Source organism: Sminthopsis crassicaudata, chromosome 4 (genome assembly GCF_048593235.1).
Source record: "Sminthopsis crassicaudata isolate SCR6 chromosome 4, ASM4859323v1, whole genome shotgun sequence".
NCBI classification, from domain to species: Eukaryota; Metazoa; Chordata; class Mammalia; order Dasyuromorphia; family Dasyuridae; genus Sminthopsis; species Sminthopsis crassicaudata.
Window position 1 is genome coordinate 296,641,154 of NC_133620.1, and position 17,890 is coordinate 296,659,043.

Genomic DNA, 17,890 nt, shown 5'->3' on the forward strand with positions numbered 1-17,890 from the left:
GAATCTTTTCAAACTTAATCAGAGCTTCCTTGTCTGTACACAATTTTTGCAAATGGTACAGATGAGAGTAAAACTCTGCTTGATCTGAGTCAGCCCTGTAAAATTATGTAAAATCACCAACAAAATGTTTCCTTTGATCTACAAACTGAAATGGTCTTGCATCCTTTGGAGCAATATAAGCTTTCTTGGGGGAAGTCAAGACCCAGGCAAGATTTCACATCCACTGGACACTTCCCCTTAGACTCATGCATAAAATGACTCTTCACAGATCACTTCTCTCTTGAGAATGATATGCCCTCCAAGAGAATCCCTCTTGCTGTTTAACAATAAAACTTTTTTTTTTTTTGTTGCCATAGCCTTCTTTCCCCTGAACTTGCGCCTTGGATAGTTGAACCTCATCCATTCCTGCCTAACTTCTTCTTCAGTACCCTTAGCCCTCATCACTTAAACACGTGTTTTTTCCCCAGTTTTCCTTTAGACATAAGAATTCCTATTTATTCAATAAACATGTCTAATTTTGTCATGTCTTTATAATTGTGGACATTCCATATTAAGAAATACACAACATAGAAACTAGTTTCTACTCAACTTTTTGTTTTTTTAGCTTATTTGAGGTATAAAAGCATTATTCCATTTTTAAAAATCACTATTCTTTTTGTCACAACCTAGTATTTTTTTTTTTCCATTTTGGATTTATTTGCTGTAATCATTACTTTTTTTTTTTTTTGGAAGTGGTCACTTCATGAATTTCAGTCAAGCATATTATATAATCTTCAGTCTTCATATATATTTTAGATGTATTTGCTACAGGTAACTTTTCATTGAAGCCGTAGTATTTAATGTCATATTTTGTCAGATTTGGCTTATTCCTCTCTTCACTCTGACCTATCTTCAACTTCAACACCAGCATATCACTTTGAGGATTATTTCCTTTAGCCTCTCTTGAAAAATTTAGATTTTTTTTTTCTTACATCATATATTTTTCCAAATATATATGGAATCCCCTCCATCCATTGTCCTTAACTTTTAAATCTTTTACTCATTTCAAAAGAATGAGGTAAACTATCCTATGTTCCTCTAATTTATTTATAATCTCATTCTTTATGCCTAGGTCATAAATCCATTTTGGCCTGACCTTGGTGTACGGTGTTAAGTGTGGGTCAAAGCTTAGTTTCTGCCATATTAATTTCCAATTTTCCCAGCAATTTTTGTCAAACATTGAGTTCTTATCCCAAAAGCTGGGGTCCTTAGGTTTGTCAAACACTAGATTATTAAAGTTATTATTTTGTCCTTTGGTCCTAACCTATTCCACTGATTAACTAGTCTATTTCTTAGCCAATACTAAATGGTTTTGGTAACCACTGCTTTATAATTTTAGATCTGGTACAGCTAGGCCACCTTCATTTGATTTTTTTTTTTCATTAATTCCCTTGAAATTCTTGACCTTTTGTTTTTCCATATGAACTTTATTTTTTCTAGGTCATTAAAATAGTTTAGAGTCTGATTGGTATAGCGCTAAATAAATAGATTAATTTAGGTAGTATTGTCATCTTTATTATATTTGCTCTCCCTATCCAAGTGCATTTAATATTTTTCCAATTGGTTAGTTCAGACTTAATTTGTGTTACATGTTTTGTAATTTTGCTCATATTTCTGATTTTCCCTTGGCAGATTCCTAAATATTTTATACTATCAGTAGTTACTTTAAATGGAATTTCTTTTTGTAACTCTGTTGGATCTTGTTAGTGACATATAAGAATGCTGATGATTTATATGGGTTTATTTTGTATCCTGCAACTTTGCTAAAGGTGTGGATTATTTCTAATAGCTTTTTAGTAGAATCTTTGGGGTTCTCTAAGTATACCATCATATCAGCAGCAAAGAGTGATAATTTGGTTTCCTCATTACCTACTCTTAATTCCTTTAATCTCTTTCTCCACTCTTACTGCCAAAGCTAGCATTTCTAATACAATATTGAATAGTAATGGTGTTAGTGGGCAACCTTGTTTCACTCCTGATCTTAATGGGAATGATTGCAGTTTATTCCCATTACATATGATGCTTACTGATGGTTTTAAATGCAACTAGTTGTTTTAAGGACAAGTCCATTTATTCCTATACTCTCAAGTGTTTTTAATAGAAATGAATGTTGGATTTTATCAAATGCTTTTTCTGCATCTATTGAGATGATCATATGATTTTTGTTAATTTGGTTATTAATATGGCCAATTATACTGATAGTTTTCCTAATATTGAACCAGCCCTGCATTCCTGGTATAAATCCTACTTGATCATGATGTATAATCCTGGGAATGATTTTCTCACAGAATTCTTTTACGGGTTGTTGTTTTCAAGTTGTTATTCTGCCTTCCAAATGAAAGCTAAAGTTTCTGGAAAGGTGATTCTAGGAATTAAGCCCAAATCCCTTAGTCTTAAATATGTATGTATATATGTATGTATGTATGTATGTATGTATGTATGTATGTATCTATCATCTATCCATCTATCTATTCTTAACTAATTGTCCTATTCTTCCATAGTCTTAGCTGTATAAAGTCTTTTGAAATGCTGATTCTTTCTGATAAATGATTTGTTCTTTTTTTGAGGTTTAGGTGATTTTATCTTTTGTAGTTTTTGGAGTTTGATGGAGATTTAAATTTTTGCTTTCTTCTTATTAAGACTATGAATTTTTTTCTTATTGCAGGGTGTTATTAATTCTGGGAAATTTTCTTGGAACTAGTTCTTCAGATGCTTTCCCTTATCATTGCCCTCAGGAAAGTTAATTATGAAGTTTTAAGTCTCCTGAGGGGTGGGTCCCTTTTTCCTATACTGCTACCAATTGGTTTTCTAAGTTGGTTACATTCTAAGCTTGTTTTTCCACTTGATTTTTGTTATCCATTCTTTTGTTTTACTATATCATGACTCATTTTCTTTCTGTTTCCACCAGTATTTTATCCATGATATTAATTCCTCTATAATTCCCTTATTTCCTTATAAATTTCTTTGACTGAAATAATATCATTCAGTTCCTTTAGAGTATCTAGTATCTAAAACACTTGATCACTTTCTTAAGTTACTTTTGGTGTTGCTTCAAGAGGAGTAAAACATATTTTGAACTAATGTTGAAATTCATATTAAATTTGGAAATGAATAATATCTCATGCTTTGTGCTTGTTTGTAGTGGTATTTTTATTGTAATTGGTTTATTGCCTTCTATGTTTGCATTCCTCTTGCAGTCCAGCCTTAGCAGAGTGTCTCAGGGGCCTGAAGGAAAGTTGTTGTACCCCATCTTAGCAGCTAAGCATCTGGATCTTTTTTTCAGAATAATGATTTTAAATGATAAAATACAGTAGCAGTGCAAAGAAAATCAATTATATTGAAATAGTTAGCAAAATGATTTTTTAAAAGATTAAGTTTACAGACCCTGAAGTTAAGAACCCCTGATTTAAAACATTTTACATAATTACTATTAGTTTGCAACTGAGACTTCAGGTTTAAAATGGTAACCTAGAGAAGCCCAGATCTCTCCAAAACACTCCACAAATTTTAAAAAATACACCAAAAGGAACAATAAGAAAATCAAAGAAAATTATCTACATAAATTCCTCTTTCCAATTTGGGATTATACAAGAAGACCATAATACAATAAAAAATTATCATCAGTCAAAGATCTCTAAACAAAGAATTCAAACATAAATGGACAATAATGTAATGCTAGAGAATTGGTGGGTCAAAGAGAAAAATGTAATGGGAGGGCAGCTAGGCAGTGCAGGGGATAAAGCACCAGCCCTGAAGTCAGGAGGGCCTGAGTTCAAATGTGATCTCAGATACTTAATGCTTCCTAGCTGTGTGACCTGGGCAAGTCACTTAACCATAATTGCCTCAGGAGAAAAAAAAAAAAAAAAAAAAGGAAGAAAAAAAAATTTTTTTTAATGGCACTACATACCAAAACTTTTGGGATGATGCTAAAGCAGTTCTTAGGGGAAATTTTGCATTTCTAAACATTTTCATTAATAAAAAAGGGATAGAACTAATCAATGAACTGAGTGTGTTAACTAAAAAAATTAGAAAAGCAAGAAATCAAAAAACTATACGTAAAAACAAAAATTATCAAAATCAGATATAAAATAAAAAACAAAACCTCCACGGTTAATGGATAAATATAACTGGACCTATTTACTGTTGTTTTAAAAAGCTAAAAAAAATAGATAATTTATAATAGATTAATATAATAGATATATAATAAAATAGATATAGTTTAATTTATAATAGATATAATAAGATATAATAGATATAATTAATAGATCATTTTAAAGGGATATTGAAGAAGGGACCCTAAAACTCTAAAACTCCTTGAAGGAGAAATTCTCCTAGGACTTTGCCTCAGTGAGGGACCCTGCTGGAGGGAAACAAGATAAAACAACTTCATTCTGTTATCTAGATGGAGGTTGGTTCAGTCCTGAGCTAAAAGAATTCCAACCCTATTCAATTAAAGAAACTCATTCAATTCTATTCAAATTCAGCTCAAACTGAAACCCAGTTTGTAGCCAAAACTCCTATTATAAAAGAGCCAATCTAAAATCCTCCCTTTGCAGAGGTTGTAAACATACCAGCTATGCCATGCTTGCTATGCCAAGGAGACCTCTGTCCACTGGATAATATTCTTTTCCATGCTACCTTCTCTTTACCCTCACCTATTTCCCTAAAGAGACTTTATGCCTCTCTGTTGGGATTTCTAACCTTACCCAATCCCTATAATAAACCTAGCCTTTTCAGGTTTGTAAATTCGTTTACAGAGAATCCCTGCACCGCAAGAAGGGGGTTCCCCAAAACTCCCTACTCTTGTGTCAAATCCCAAGGGTGTGTAGGGGAGCCAAATCTCTCCATTGGGTTCCCTGAACCCGGAACTTGCCACTAGACCTTATTTAACTCCCTGGCCACCAGAAACCCTAATCTCATTTTGGTTCCCTAAATCTAGACCTCATTTGGTTCCCTGAAAGGGAACCCCCAAAACTAGCCTTCTTCATCAATAGGAAAACTAATCAAAGCCAAAATCAAAAAAGAAAAAGGAGAATTTATAACATGATAAGGAAATAAAGAAAATTAGAAATTTCTGGTCAACTAGATACTAAAAAAACTGAACATAAATGAAAAAAATATTTACAAAACTATAAAATATCCAGATTAATAGAAAAAAAAATTGAGAATTTAAATAATCTAACTTCAGAAATTGAACAACCCATAAATATCTCCCAAAGAAAAAATCTTCAGATCTAGATGGATTAACAAGTAAATTCTCCCAAATATTTCAAGTGCAATTAATTTCAATTTGACAAAAATTGTTGGCTAAGTAATAACAAGAAAATGTAGTGAATGAGATGAGGTGAGATCTTTCAAGACAGTTGTGAAAATCGAGTAAGGCTTCATCTACTTCAGAGTTTGAGTAGGCCTGAAGGACTCAGAAGATCCAGTCAAGGGCATAATTTCCTTCCCCTCCCATGATATCATCTCCTCCCTATTTCAGCCAAATATGGGCAACTATGTACTTATTGTTCAAGTTCAAGACTCAGCCAATGAGGGATTAAACCTTAGGGATTAAAGGTGCTGTCCTGCCCACAGGAGGCGCTTCCCCTCTTTGATTGTCTGCTCGTAGGGTGTGACGCCCTTCTCTAGAGAATGTACAATAAACTTTGCTTTTCTCTAGAGTTCTCTCCAGCTTTTTTTTATTAAATGGTGACCCCTCACCATTTTCCTACCACACAGTAGTATCCTCTCAAACTCCTATAGGCAAATATGGTCATGACACCCAAATCAGGGAAGAGATTTTGGAACATGAGAACTATAGACCAATATTACTAATAAGTATCCATGAATAAAATTTGCAATATTATTATAAAAGTTTCAGAAACATATTAAAAAGATTTCACACTATGACCAGATTGGATTTATATCAGGTTGTAAGGTTGGTTTTAAGTTGTTCAATATGAGATTGTAGGTTGGTTCAATATTAGGAAATTTATAAGCAGATAATGCCAATAATAAAATCAATAAAAATTATACTATCATATCAAAAGAAGCAGAAAAAGATTTTGACAATTATACCATCTTCTTATGTTAAAAAAAAAAAACCTCTTTAATAAATATATGAATAAAAGGATTTTTCCTTGATAATCAGCAGTACATATCTAAAACCAAGAGGTAGCATTATCTGTAATGGAAAAATGGAAAAATCTTTCAAATAAGGTCAGAAATAAAGCAGAAATATTAATCGCTTTTTGATATAGTTATAGGAAAGCTAGCTATAGTAATAAGAAAACACAATTCAAGGAATAATCATAGACAAAGAAGGAAAAATATCCTTTTTTTTTTTTTTGCAAGATGATAGGAATTCTAGAGACCTAACTTTAAAAATTATAAACAATAAATTCAGTAAGCTAGCAGAACATAAAATAAACCTCACAAAATCATTTGAATTTCTGTTTACTACCAACAATCCCAGCAGAAGAAAATAAAATCTATTCAAAATTACAAAATGTATGAAATATCTGGGAGTCTAACAACCAGGACAAACATAGGATTTATGTAAATACAATTGCAAGATACTTTTTATAGAAATAAGGGAAGACAAATAATGGGAGAGGAATTTGTTGCTAATGTAATATTGCCAATACTATCAGAATTTATGGATTCAGTGCCATATTAAATTTTCAAAAGATTATTTTATGGTCGCTAGTGGTACAGTGGAGGACCAGAGTTCAATATGGCCTCAGATACTTACTAGACTAGGGTGTGACCTTGGACAAGTCACTTAACCTCTCTCCCCCCAAAGAAGATTAAAGAACAAGTCAGAGAGATTATCTGTGTTACATGACCAACAGATAGAGGACATTTTCTCTGATTTTTATGACCTCTCAAAACTTTTCAAAATAAGAATTATGTGTAAGAGATAACTAATTACACCTTAAGAAGGTAACAACTTGAATAAACAGCAGAAAAATACTAATCCATTAATCCATAACAACTTCAATAACACTCTCCTCTTCACTAACCCCCAACTCTCTGACATCGCTATACAGAAGGAACTTGTATTATGGGTTCTATTCAGCAATTCTTTTGCTTCTGCAACCTCCTCTCACCCCTGCCTTCAGCCCATCATTCCTTGGCAACAACAGAACAACTCTTGCTCCCTTTCCCCTCCTCAGAAGTGAAGGTATAAGCCTTATAAAGGTAGCAGCTGTGTGCATATTCCAGCAGTGTTTGGTTATGGAACAGAAGAAAGTAGGGCAGAGGACTGTGAGACTCCATCAGGCCTAAAAAGAACGGAGATTGGCATAAAGCTGGGGTCAATTGTACCTCCTCAGAAGTCAACTGAGGCAGATACTGAGGCTGGTGAAAAGCAAACTCCAGGGGAGGCGGCTAAAAAGGCTAAAATCAGTTGTTGGAGTACATGCCATCAAAGGGGAAAGTGACAGAAAGTGAAAGTTAAGGGATCCCTATAATGAAAAAACAAAACAAAATGAAAGTACCAAAAATCTCAGGAAGAAAACCCAGTTAAAAATCTTGAATATGAGGTAATAAATCAACAAAGAAGAGAAAATAACTCCTGTAATTTCTCATGGAGAAAAAGACCTATGGGCAAATGGATATAATCTGTAAGGATTTGATACTTTAAAAGAGTCTTACTTCATCTGAAAAAAGGGTTGTATCTATATAAATAGCAACCTAAAGAGAAGGGGGGAATTAAGAGTGCTGAGATGACTAGCATCCAGAAGAGTGGAAAGGCATGAAGCCATAAAGGAGATTTCATGGTAAATTGGAGGTGGAGGAGAGAAATGATCATGGGGGAGGTTAGGAGGTAGTAATGAACCACATAATCAAGGACATAGGAAAATTTCTACCATAGGGTAATACTTCTCTCTAAATCCTGAACAATGCATTTAAGACTGTACCACAACAGGAAAAAAAAAATGGGGAGGAATTAAGATATACAAAGCTATAACATAGAAATTGTTTAGGAGAAAGAATTCAAAACAGAATCTTAGAAGCTTTAATTTCATTTGAAATATAGCCTAAAGAAATGAATCAAATAATAAAAGTTTAGATAAGCAGAAAATTAATAAAGAGAAAAGGGGAAAGAAATACTTTTTAGAAAAAGGTACAGAAAAATTAAAAATTAAAAAATTAAAAACAAGAAATTGAAGGATTGAGAAATGGGAATTTACTTAATTGAAAAAAAAGAGAGAATGAAAAAACTAGATTAAAAAAAAGTAATAAACTCCCAAACTAGGTAAGTGAGTTTCAAATGGGAGTGAGGAGACTTGAGAGTCAGGGGGAGTTTTAAACAATACAATAACAAAGAGTGACAGATTAGGTAAGAAAACAAAACTCCACAATCAATGGCTTACAAGAAACATACTAAAAAGAGCAAAAATATACACACAAAATGAGGGTGGGAACAAAATTTTCTATGTATTAGGTGAATAAAAAATAAAGCAAAAGTTACAATTATGCTATCAGACAAAGCAAAAATAAAAATTTACAACACATGATAAGCTACTAGAATGAGCCAAGACAACATTGTATATGACTATGATGTAAATGGAAAGAATCACAAGATAATGAAAAGGAAATGCTGTAAAATTAAAAACAATAGTATGGATTCAAGGAAAAGATGAGAAAACATGTCCTAACCCAATCCTTAGATGGTAGATCTCAGGGTGTGGCACATTACACATATTTTCAAACTTTTCAGTATATTGGATTGGTTTTGCTTTTTGTCTCTTCCATTTTCAGTGGTGAGGGAAGACTGGGAAAAATTTTAGTGAAAACAAAAAATTTCCATAAAATTTATTTTAAAAAGCTGAAAAAAGTACTAGATAAAATAATATCAACATTCATCTGGAAAAATGAAAGGTCAAAAATTTCACTGGAAATAATGAAAAGCAGTGGGAAAGGGAATGTGTCTAGCAGTATCAAATTTCACACTATACTACAAGGCACTAGTTTAAAAAAAAGTTTTTAAAACTAGAAGTTGATTAAGGAAATAGATTAAGTACACAAGCTTCAGAAATAGTAATTGAACATAACAGTATCCACTCAAGCATAGCAACTATTGAGCTTAGTCTATTTGACAACAATTTATGGGAGAGTCCGGAAAAAATTAGATTTAGACTAGAATCCCCTACCATATATCACTGTAAATTTCAAAAGTATACATATTGAAAACATAAAAGGTTATAATCACAAATCAGAAGACTAACAGGGAAGGAGATAGATATCTTTTGCAACCACATGGATAAAGGAAGAATTCTTGACCAAACAGGAAGAACACAATGTAGGGAAAAAAAGGGGGGGGGCAATATGAATTATATAAAATTGAAAATTATTTGAACAGTTACCAAGTCAAGATTTAGAGAGAAAGGTGAGAAAAATTATTTGCATCGAATTTCTCTAATAAAAATCTGACTTTCAAGTCAATAAACATTTATTAAGTATTTATCATATGCTAAGTGATAGAGATACATAGAAAGGGGAGGGGATCTCCTCTTATAAGAAGCTTAGTCTTGATATAAATATATAAGAACAACCATCCCTCCCCTATAGTGAAAAAAATATGGAGAGTTCTTAAAAATAAGGCAAGTCACAAAGTAGAAAAAAACAACTCCAAATCATTACCAACAATAAAGCAGTTCAGAAGGAATGAAATACTAATGCACTGTTGGTGAAAGGTTGAAGTGAGCCAACTGAAAGCAAATAGAACTATGTCATTAATCTACTCCCACCCTTTGATTGTGATACCATTATACCTATTTTCTAAAGAGATTTTAAAAAAAAAAAAAAGAGGAAAGGGACCTATATGTACAAAACATTTATAGAAGCTTTATATTACAGAAAAGTACTAGAAATGGAGTGCACATCAATTGGTAAATGAACAAAATTTGGTACATGAATGTAAAAAAATATTGTGTCATGAGAGATGATGAAAGGGAACAGTTTGAAAGAAATCTGGTAAAATCTGTAACTACTAATATAGAATGAAATATATAGAACCAGGAAAACTAATTGTACAATAATGCAGTAAAGAAAAACAACTCTGAAATACTTAAGAACTCTGAATAGTACAATTAACATCTACAATTTCAGAGGACTGATGAAAGATGGTTCTGATTTCCTGAAGAAAGGTGATGGCCTTAAAATGCATAAAGGGATCTTTAAGTTTTTGACTTAATGGTATTTTCCCCCCAATTACACATAGTTTTCAATATTCATTTTTGTAAGAATTTGAGATTCAATTTTTTTCTCCCTCTAATCATTTTAAACATATTTCCATGAGACCTAATTTTTTTTTTTTTTTTGACAAGGTCTCTCAAAATATTTGTTTTGTTATGCTTATTTGTTGCAAAGGAATTTTTCTCTCCCTCCCTCCCTTCCATTTAATTGGGAGATAGGTGTAAGGGAGAAGACTTGATAGGATTACAGAAAAGAAATAAATTCAAGGAATTTTTAAAATGTACAAAAGGAAATGCAAGCAAAACAGTTTTGGATATTTCTTGAAAGGAAAATTTCCTTCAAAATAAACTACAACTTACCAGCATAAAACAGTATTATAAAGCAGCAATCATCAAAACCATTTTGTACCAACTAAGAAAAAAGACAGGTAGATCAGTGGAAGAGGTTAGCTACATGAGACACAATAATCAAATTTTAGAATAATCTATTGTTTCATAAACCCAAATACTGTAGCTTCTGGGATTAAGAACTCACTATTTGACAAAAATTCTTGGGAATACTGGAAAATATGTCAGAAAATAGGCACAGACCAACATCTCACATCCTATTATCAAGATAAGGTCAAAATGTGTACATGATTTAGGCATAAAGGGGTGACACTATAGGGGATAGTTTACTGGCCAGATCTTTTGAGAAGGGAGGAATTTATGGCCAAAAAAAGAACTAAAAAGCATTATTAAATGCAAAATAGATAATTTTGATTACACCAAATTAAAAAGGTTTTGCACAAACAAAACCAATGCAGGCAAGATTAGAAGGGAATTGTAAAGATAAGAAAAATTTTTTTTTACATCCAGTGTTACTGATAAAGGCTTCATTTCTTTTCTTTTTTTTTAAATTAAAGCTTTTTATTTTCAAAATATATTCATGAGTAATTTTTCAACATTGACCCTTGCAAAACTTCTGTTCCAAATTTCCACCCTCCTTCCCTCCACTAGATGGCAAATAATCCAATATATATTAAACATGGTAAAATATATATGTTAAATTCAATATATGCATACACACTTATATAATTATCTTCTATATAAGAAAAATCCTATCAAAAAAGGAAAAAAAACTTAAAATACAAGCAAACAACAAAATGTGAAAATGTGAAATGCTATGTTGTGATCCACCTTCAGTTCCTAGACACCCTCTCCCTGGGTGTAGATGGCTTTCTTCATCACAAAATCATTGCAATTTTGCATATGTAAGTCCCTTTCTCTCCTTTAAGGATTAATTTCTAAAATATATGGAGAACTGAGTTAAATAATAATGTAAGTCATTCCCAATAGATAAGTGGTCAAAGGATGTGAACATTTTTGTTTAGATGAAGAAATTAAAGCTATCTATAGTCATATAAAAAATGGTCTAAATCACCATTAGATGCAAATTACAACTCTGAGGTTCCACCCCACATCTATCAGACTGACTAACAGAAAAAGATGATGCATAATGAAGGGGAAATGGGAAAATTGAGACAAATAATGCATTAGTGGTAGAGTTGTGAACTGATCTATTTTAGGAGAGCAATTTGGAACTATGCCTAAAGGGCCATAAAACTGCGCATACTCTTTGATCCAGGAGTGTCTCTACTGGGCCTGTATCACAAAGAGATCATAAAGAAGGGAAAGGAACCCACATGTGTAAAAACGTTTGTGGCAGCCCTTTTTATAGTGGCAAAAACTGGAAACTGACTGGATGTCCATCAGGTGGAGAATGGTTGCGTAAGTTGAGTAAGTAAGAATGGTTGAGTATATGAATGTTATAGAATATTATTGTTCTGCAAGAAACGATTAGCAGAATGATTCCAGAGAGGCCTAGAGAGACTTACATGAACTGATGCTGAGTGAAAGGAGCAGAACCAGGATTTCATTGTACATGGCAACAGCAAGATTATACGATGATCAATTCTGATATTCATGGTGATTTTCAGCAATGAGATTATTCAGGCCAGTTCTAATGGTTTTGTGATAAAGAAAGTAATCTATACCCAGAGAGAGGACAGTGGGAATTGAGTATGAATTACAATATAGTATTTCACTCTTTTTGTTATTTGCTTGTTATTTGTTTTATTTCTCATTTTTTTCCCTTTTTAATCTGATTTTTCTCATGCAGCATCATAACTGTGGAAATATGTATAGACGACAATCAATTCCAATGAATGTGACTCTTTCCAATAATGAGATAATTGATGCCAATTCCAATGACCTTGTGATAAAGAGAGCCATCTATACCCAGAGAAAAGACTGGAACTGATGTTCACAACATTCTCTTTTTAATGTTGTTTGCTTACATTTTGTTTTCTTACTCATTTTCTTTCCTTTTTGATCTGATTTTTCTTGTGCAACAAGAGAATTGTATAAATATGTTTACACATATTAGATTTAACATATATTTTAACATGTATAACATAATGGATTGTTTGCCATATAGGAGAGGGGAGAGGAGGAAAGGGGAAAATCCAAAACACAAAGCTATGCAAGGGTCAATTTTGAAAAATTATCAGTGCATGATTTGAAAATAAAAAGCTTAAAAATATATATATATAGAGAGAGAATTACATGTTTAACATATATTAGATCTCCAATTGATAAATGGTCAAAGATATGAACAATTTTCAGATGAAGAAATTGAAACTATTTCTACTCATATGAGTGTTCCAAATCATTATTGATCAAAGAAATGCAAATTAAGACAACTCTGAGATACCACTACACACCTGTCAGATTGGCCAAGATGACAGGAAAAGATAATGATGAATGTTGGAGGGGATGTGGGAAAACTGGCACACTGATGCATTGTTGATGCAATTGTGAATGGATCTAACCATTCTGGAGAGGATTCTGGAACTATACTCAAAAAGTTATCAAAATGTGCATACCCTTTGACCTTGCAGTGTTACTACTGGACTTACATCCCAAAGCGATATTAAAGAAAGGAAAGGGCGCTGTATGTGCAAAAATGTTTGTGGCAGCCCTTTTCATAGTGGCTAGGAACTGGAAATTGAATGGATGCCCATCAATTGGAGAATGGTTGAGTAAATTGTGGTATATGAATGTTATGGAATATTATTGTTTTATAAGAAATGATCAGCAGGATGAATACCGAAAGGCTTGTACAGACATAGGTAAACTGATGCTGATTGAAATGAGCAGAACCAGATCACTATACATTTCAACAATACTATATAAGGATCAATTCTGATGGACATGGCTCTCTTCAACAATGAAAGGATCCAAATCAGTTTCAATTGATTTGTAATGAACAGTACCAGCTACTCCCAGAGAAAGAACACTGCAAAATAAGTATGGACTACAACATAACATTTCCACTCTTTCTGTTACTGTTTGCTTGCATTTTTGTTTTTTCTTCTCAGGTTATTTTTATCTTCTTTCTAAATCCGATCTTTCTTGTGCAACAAGATAACTATATAAATATATATATTGTATTTAACATATACTTTAGCATATTCAACATGAATGGGACTACCTGCTACCTAGGGGAGGAGGTGGAGGGAAGGAGGGGAAAAGTTGAAACAGAAGTTTTTGCAAGGGTGCTTTGTATATATAAAAAGCTATTAAAAACATATATTGGATTACTTGTCATCTAGGGGAGGCAAGTGGGGAGAAGGAAAAAAAAATTGAAACACAAGATTTTTGGAAGAGTGAATGTTGAAAATTATGCAATGTTGAAAATTATGCATAGGCTTGATTTCAGAAAAGCTTGGATTATATGAACTAATGAGTAAATCAAGTAAGACTGGGAAAACACTATATAGCAATAGCAAGATCTATCAGCTATGATAGACTTGACCCTTAATTCTGTCATCCAAGGTAACTATAAACTTTGGATGGAGAATACTATCTACATCTAGAGAGAGATCTTTGGAGACTGAATGTAGATCAAAGCATACTGCTTTCACCTTTTTTTCGTTATTTTCCTCATGATTTTCCCCCTTTATTCCAATTTTTCTGTCAAAATGACTCATATAGAAATATGCAAAAAATAAATGTACATTTATAGCCCCTCCCCCAAAAAATAAAAAAATAAACTGTAGCCAAAATAGACACAGATACAACAGTAAAGACTTGCAGTTTCATGTACAATCTTCTTTTTCTGTTCTTCTTTACATATAGAACTGGTTTATTATGTTTATCATTTATCATTAAATTCAGAATAGCATATATAATTGCTATGTGTTATGTAAAGATAGGGATACATGCACACACAAGATGCTCACATAGAACACCTCTCACCCCAACACTATTTCCATCTTTTATCATCTTCACTAATTTGATAGCAAGTAAAACCTGAGTTTTAATTTCAACATTTTTGTTATTGTTCGTGTTTGGGTCAATTTTTTTTTTATCATTACCATCAAGCAGTTTCACCAATTCTCTAGATGATTTCCTGTCTTTGAGTTAAATTAATTTTTGCTATTAGCATTGTAATCCCATAGAAGATAATTCTTCAATTTCTGGTTTCTACTCACTCTGTTATACTTGTGGACTCCTTTTCTCTTCAGGTGAGCTGTTTCCCATTTTTGTTAAGAGATTAATTTCCCATTATAGACTTTAGTCATGTACATTTTGGGAGGAGCACTGAAAAACATATACAAACAAGTGATGGAGAAACTGGCAGTCAGGTAGAAAGAGATGAGGCACAGACAAGACAAATAGGAAGTGAGCCCATAGACAGAACAGAGGGGCAAATAACAGAAATACTGTTTCTAGACATCTATATAGAAAAAAGAACAGCAGAAAATCGTGGAAAGGTTGATCTGGCATATAGAGAAGTAGAGACTACAAGAAACAATGGAAATAGAATAGCTGTGCAAAGGCAAGACACTGAGAAAGTGAGAGACAGATGGACTGACATAAAAGACGGGCAAAGTGACAAGCAGCCACACAAAAAGACTATAAGGGAAAAGCTGTAAGGAAATGGAAGAAGCAGAAAAACTAAACAAGGCAGGCACTAAGATAGGAAGGCAGAGACAAACAGAGATTGAAAGAGGCAGAGGTAAACAGTCAGAAGAAGAGGTAAACCATAAGTGAAAAGAATAGACTGAACAGAAGAAAACAGAGGGAAAGAAAAAAAGCAGGTGAGCAGACAGGTGGGCAGAGAAAGTGACAGACAGAGCCAAGGACGTAAGAAATTATATACCAAGAGAAAGGCAGACAGACAGATGGAGAAGGCAGATGCAGAGAGGCAGCAGGGAAAGGGCAAGCAGATGGGGGTGGTTGGAGGGATAAGCAGAAGGTTGAAACAGAAATGGGGGACATGGATTGGATTAGGGAGACAAGCAAGGGATCAGGAAACTGATAGAAAAGATAAGAGGGAAAGATAAGAGAAGACAGCTAGACAAGTGAGAGAGACAGACTGAAGAGAAGTAGATAAATAGGAAAAGTTGATAAAATGAGGAAGAAGCAGGCAGAAGCTGAGAGAACAGAGCAAAAGGCAAGGGTTAAAAGATATAGAAAAAGAAATGAAAAGTAAAGCAAAAGAGGAAAATTTAGAGGCAGAGACAAAAATAGAGACTAAGAATTACAAAAAATAGGTAGTCAGATTAAGAGATGCAGGCAAGCAGACATTAACTAAATGAGGACAGGGAACAGACAGTGGGATGCTAGCAGGCAGGTGGGGAGACAGAATGAGAGAGAGGCTGACAGACAATAGACACAGACACAGACTGACAATAAGAATTTATCAAGCAGAAAGACAGACACAGAAGCAAGTAGATAGGCAAGCAGAGGAGAACCATCAGAGGCAAGACAGTAGACAGACCAAGGGATGCAGGCCAGGAGACAGACAAGACTGCCAGAGAGAGGAAGGCAGGCCATAGACAGAGGAAAAGAGGTAGCTAGGCAGACACCATAATAGAAACAAGCAAGAGAAGTTGGCAAATAGGATAGAAACAGGCAAAAATAAAAAGGCCAGGAAGCAGGCTTATTGTTGAGAAGAAACAAGTAAAACAACAGAGAAAGAAGACTACTCACAAACCTGCAAGTCTGCAGAAAGACATATAAAGATGGATATAGTCACAGAAGTGTTCCCACAGAAACATACTCTCAAGAATCCATACTCAGAGATCTTGACATTTAAACCCAGAAACACAGGGACAAGTAAATATACATGAACATACTTAAAATGAGATGCACACACATGCAAAGCAAAGGAGAATATGGTATATATACATGCTCCTGGGCACACCTATATGCGCATAAAGACTGAAATACACAGCTGGAGCAAAATGATAAACAGACAGCAAGTCCAAGAATCACTGAAAGATGACAGTTGAAGAGTTACTGAGATGAGAGACAGCGTGAGACAACCCATGAATGAAATGGAAACAAAGGGACAGAAGTCCACAGAGACATAAAAAATGAAGGACAGAAACTCCCCACACAGAGAAAAAGTGAGAAACATATTTTTTTTTCATAGATATGCGCAAAAAAAAAAGAAGAGAGAATTTGAAAGAGCCCAGGCTGGAGAGTTGGACTGAGGCTACCAGAAAGACAAAAGACAATGAAATCCAGATTTAGAAAAAAAGAGAAACTGAGGCCTATAAAGTGAAGGATAGAGCCCTAAAATGACACATTCTTGGTCATCAAGCAAAAATTACATGACAATTCTTCCTAGTACCCTTTGGAATATATATATATATATATATATATATTTTAATGTGCATTTAAAGGGAGACTCTACAGAGTCTACAGAGATTGCTTGAGAAGTATGTCTATAGTTTGAAGAGATGATTCTAGGCAGGTGCAAAAGATGCAAAAAAGGCAGGAAAAGGTGCAAAAAAGAGAACCATGAGGAAAAGGGCAAAGTGAAGAGAATCAAGACTGTAAAGGGATGATTGCTTCCTTCTACCTAGATCTAAGGCTTCCTTCTTACCCCAATAGACAATGTTTCTTGAAAGTTAACTTAAGTTTCCTTGTTTGATTTAGATAGCCCCTAAAAGATCTCTCCTGACCCCTTTCCAATATCCTCCATCAGTTTCCCATTCCCATTTTAAGGGGATATTTTGGTTGAAAAATTGGATGAGAAAATAAAAAATATCTGGTTATCTTCTTTCATTTTTTTCTTCACTTCAGCTAATTTCATTTCATCTACTATACTTCAATTTCTTCCACTTTGATAGAAATGGAAATGGGGGGTGAATGAAAGAAAAAGGAGTCTATTGAAAAGGGGCAAATTTTTTTTTCTTTTTCAGATCTTGCAGCTCCCCATTCACAGCAAAATTCATTCTATCAAGATTTCATAATCAAGTTTATCTGGGAGAAAAGGAAAATGAAATGAAAATATAATTTAAAATGATTGCAAATTACTAAAATGATTGTGTTGAAGAATCATCAAACATAAAACTCAAGATTGAATGAAAAAACTCAGATTGGGCTCCATTCTCTCCTTCCTCCCCAAGGGTTCTACATTAAAAAAGAAAAAAAAAAATCTTATAAAATACGTAAAGTTAAATGCATTTCAACTTTAACAAGGTGTATGTATGTGTGTATATATATGTATATGGCCAGATTTATATATAAATATATGTATTTCATCTTTTTCTTTGACAATGCCTGAAGGGAGAAAAAAAAAACCTTCACATCAAACCACT

General features: G+C 33.5%; 1 protein-coding gene and 1 long non-coding RNA gene across 2 annotated transcripts in view; one reads left to right on the top strand and one right to left on the bottom strand.

Annotated features, from left to right (window-relative positions):
- LOC141566795 (uncharacterized) overlaps positions 1-17,575 on the bottom strand; it is a 38,820-nt gene extending 21,245 nt beyond the window's left edge. The window contains exon 1 of the long non-coding RNA XR_012489385.1: positions 14,768-17,575. This is a non-coding gene — a long non-coding RNA (uncharacterized LOC141566795). The remainder of the gene's footprint in view (positions 1-14,767) is intronic.
- Positions 1-17,670, top strand: part of CYB5D1 (cytochrome b5 domain containing 1) — a 41,840-nt gene extending 24,170 nt beyond the window's left edge. Inside the window, exon 4 of the mRNA XM_074311858.1 lies at positions 17,492-17,670. Within this exon, the coding sequence (XP_074167959.1) occupies positions 17,492-17,542 (51 nt within the window). The 3' untranslated portion in view covers positions 17,543-17,670. The remainder of the gene's footprint in view (positions 1-17,491) is intronic.
- Positions 17,671-17,890: the final 220 nt, after the last annotated feature.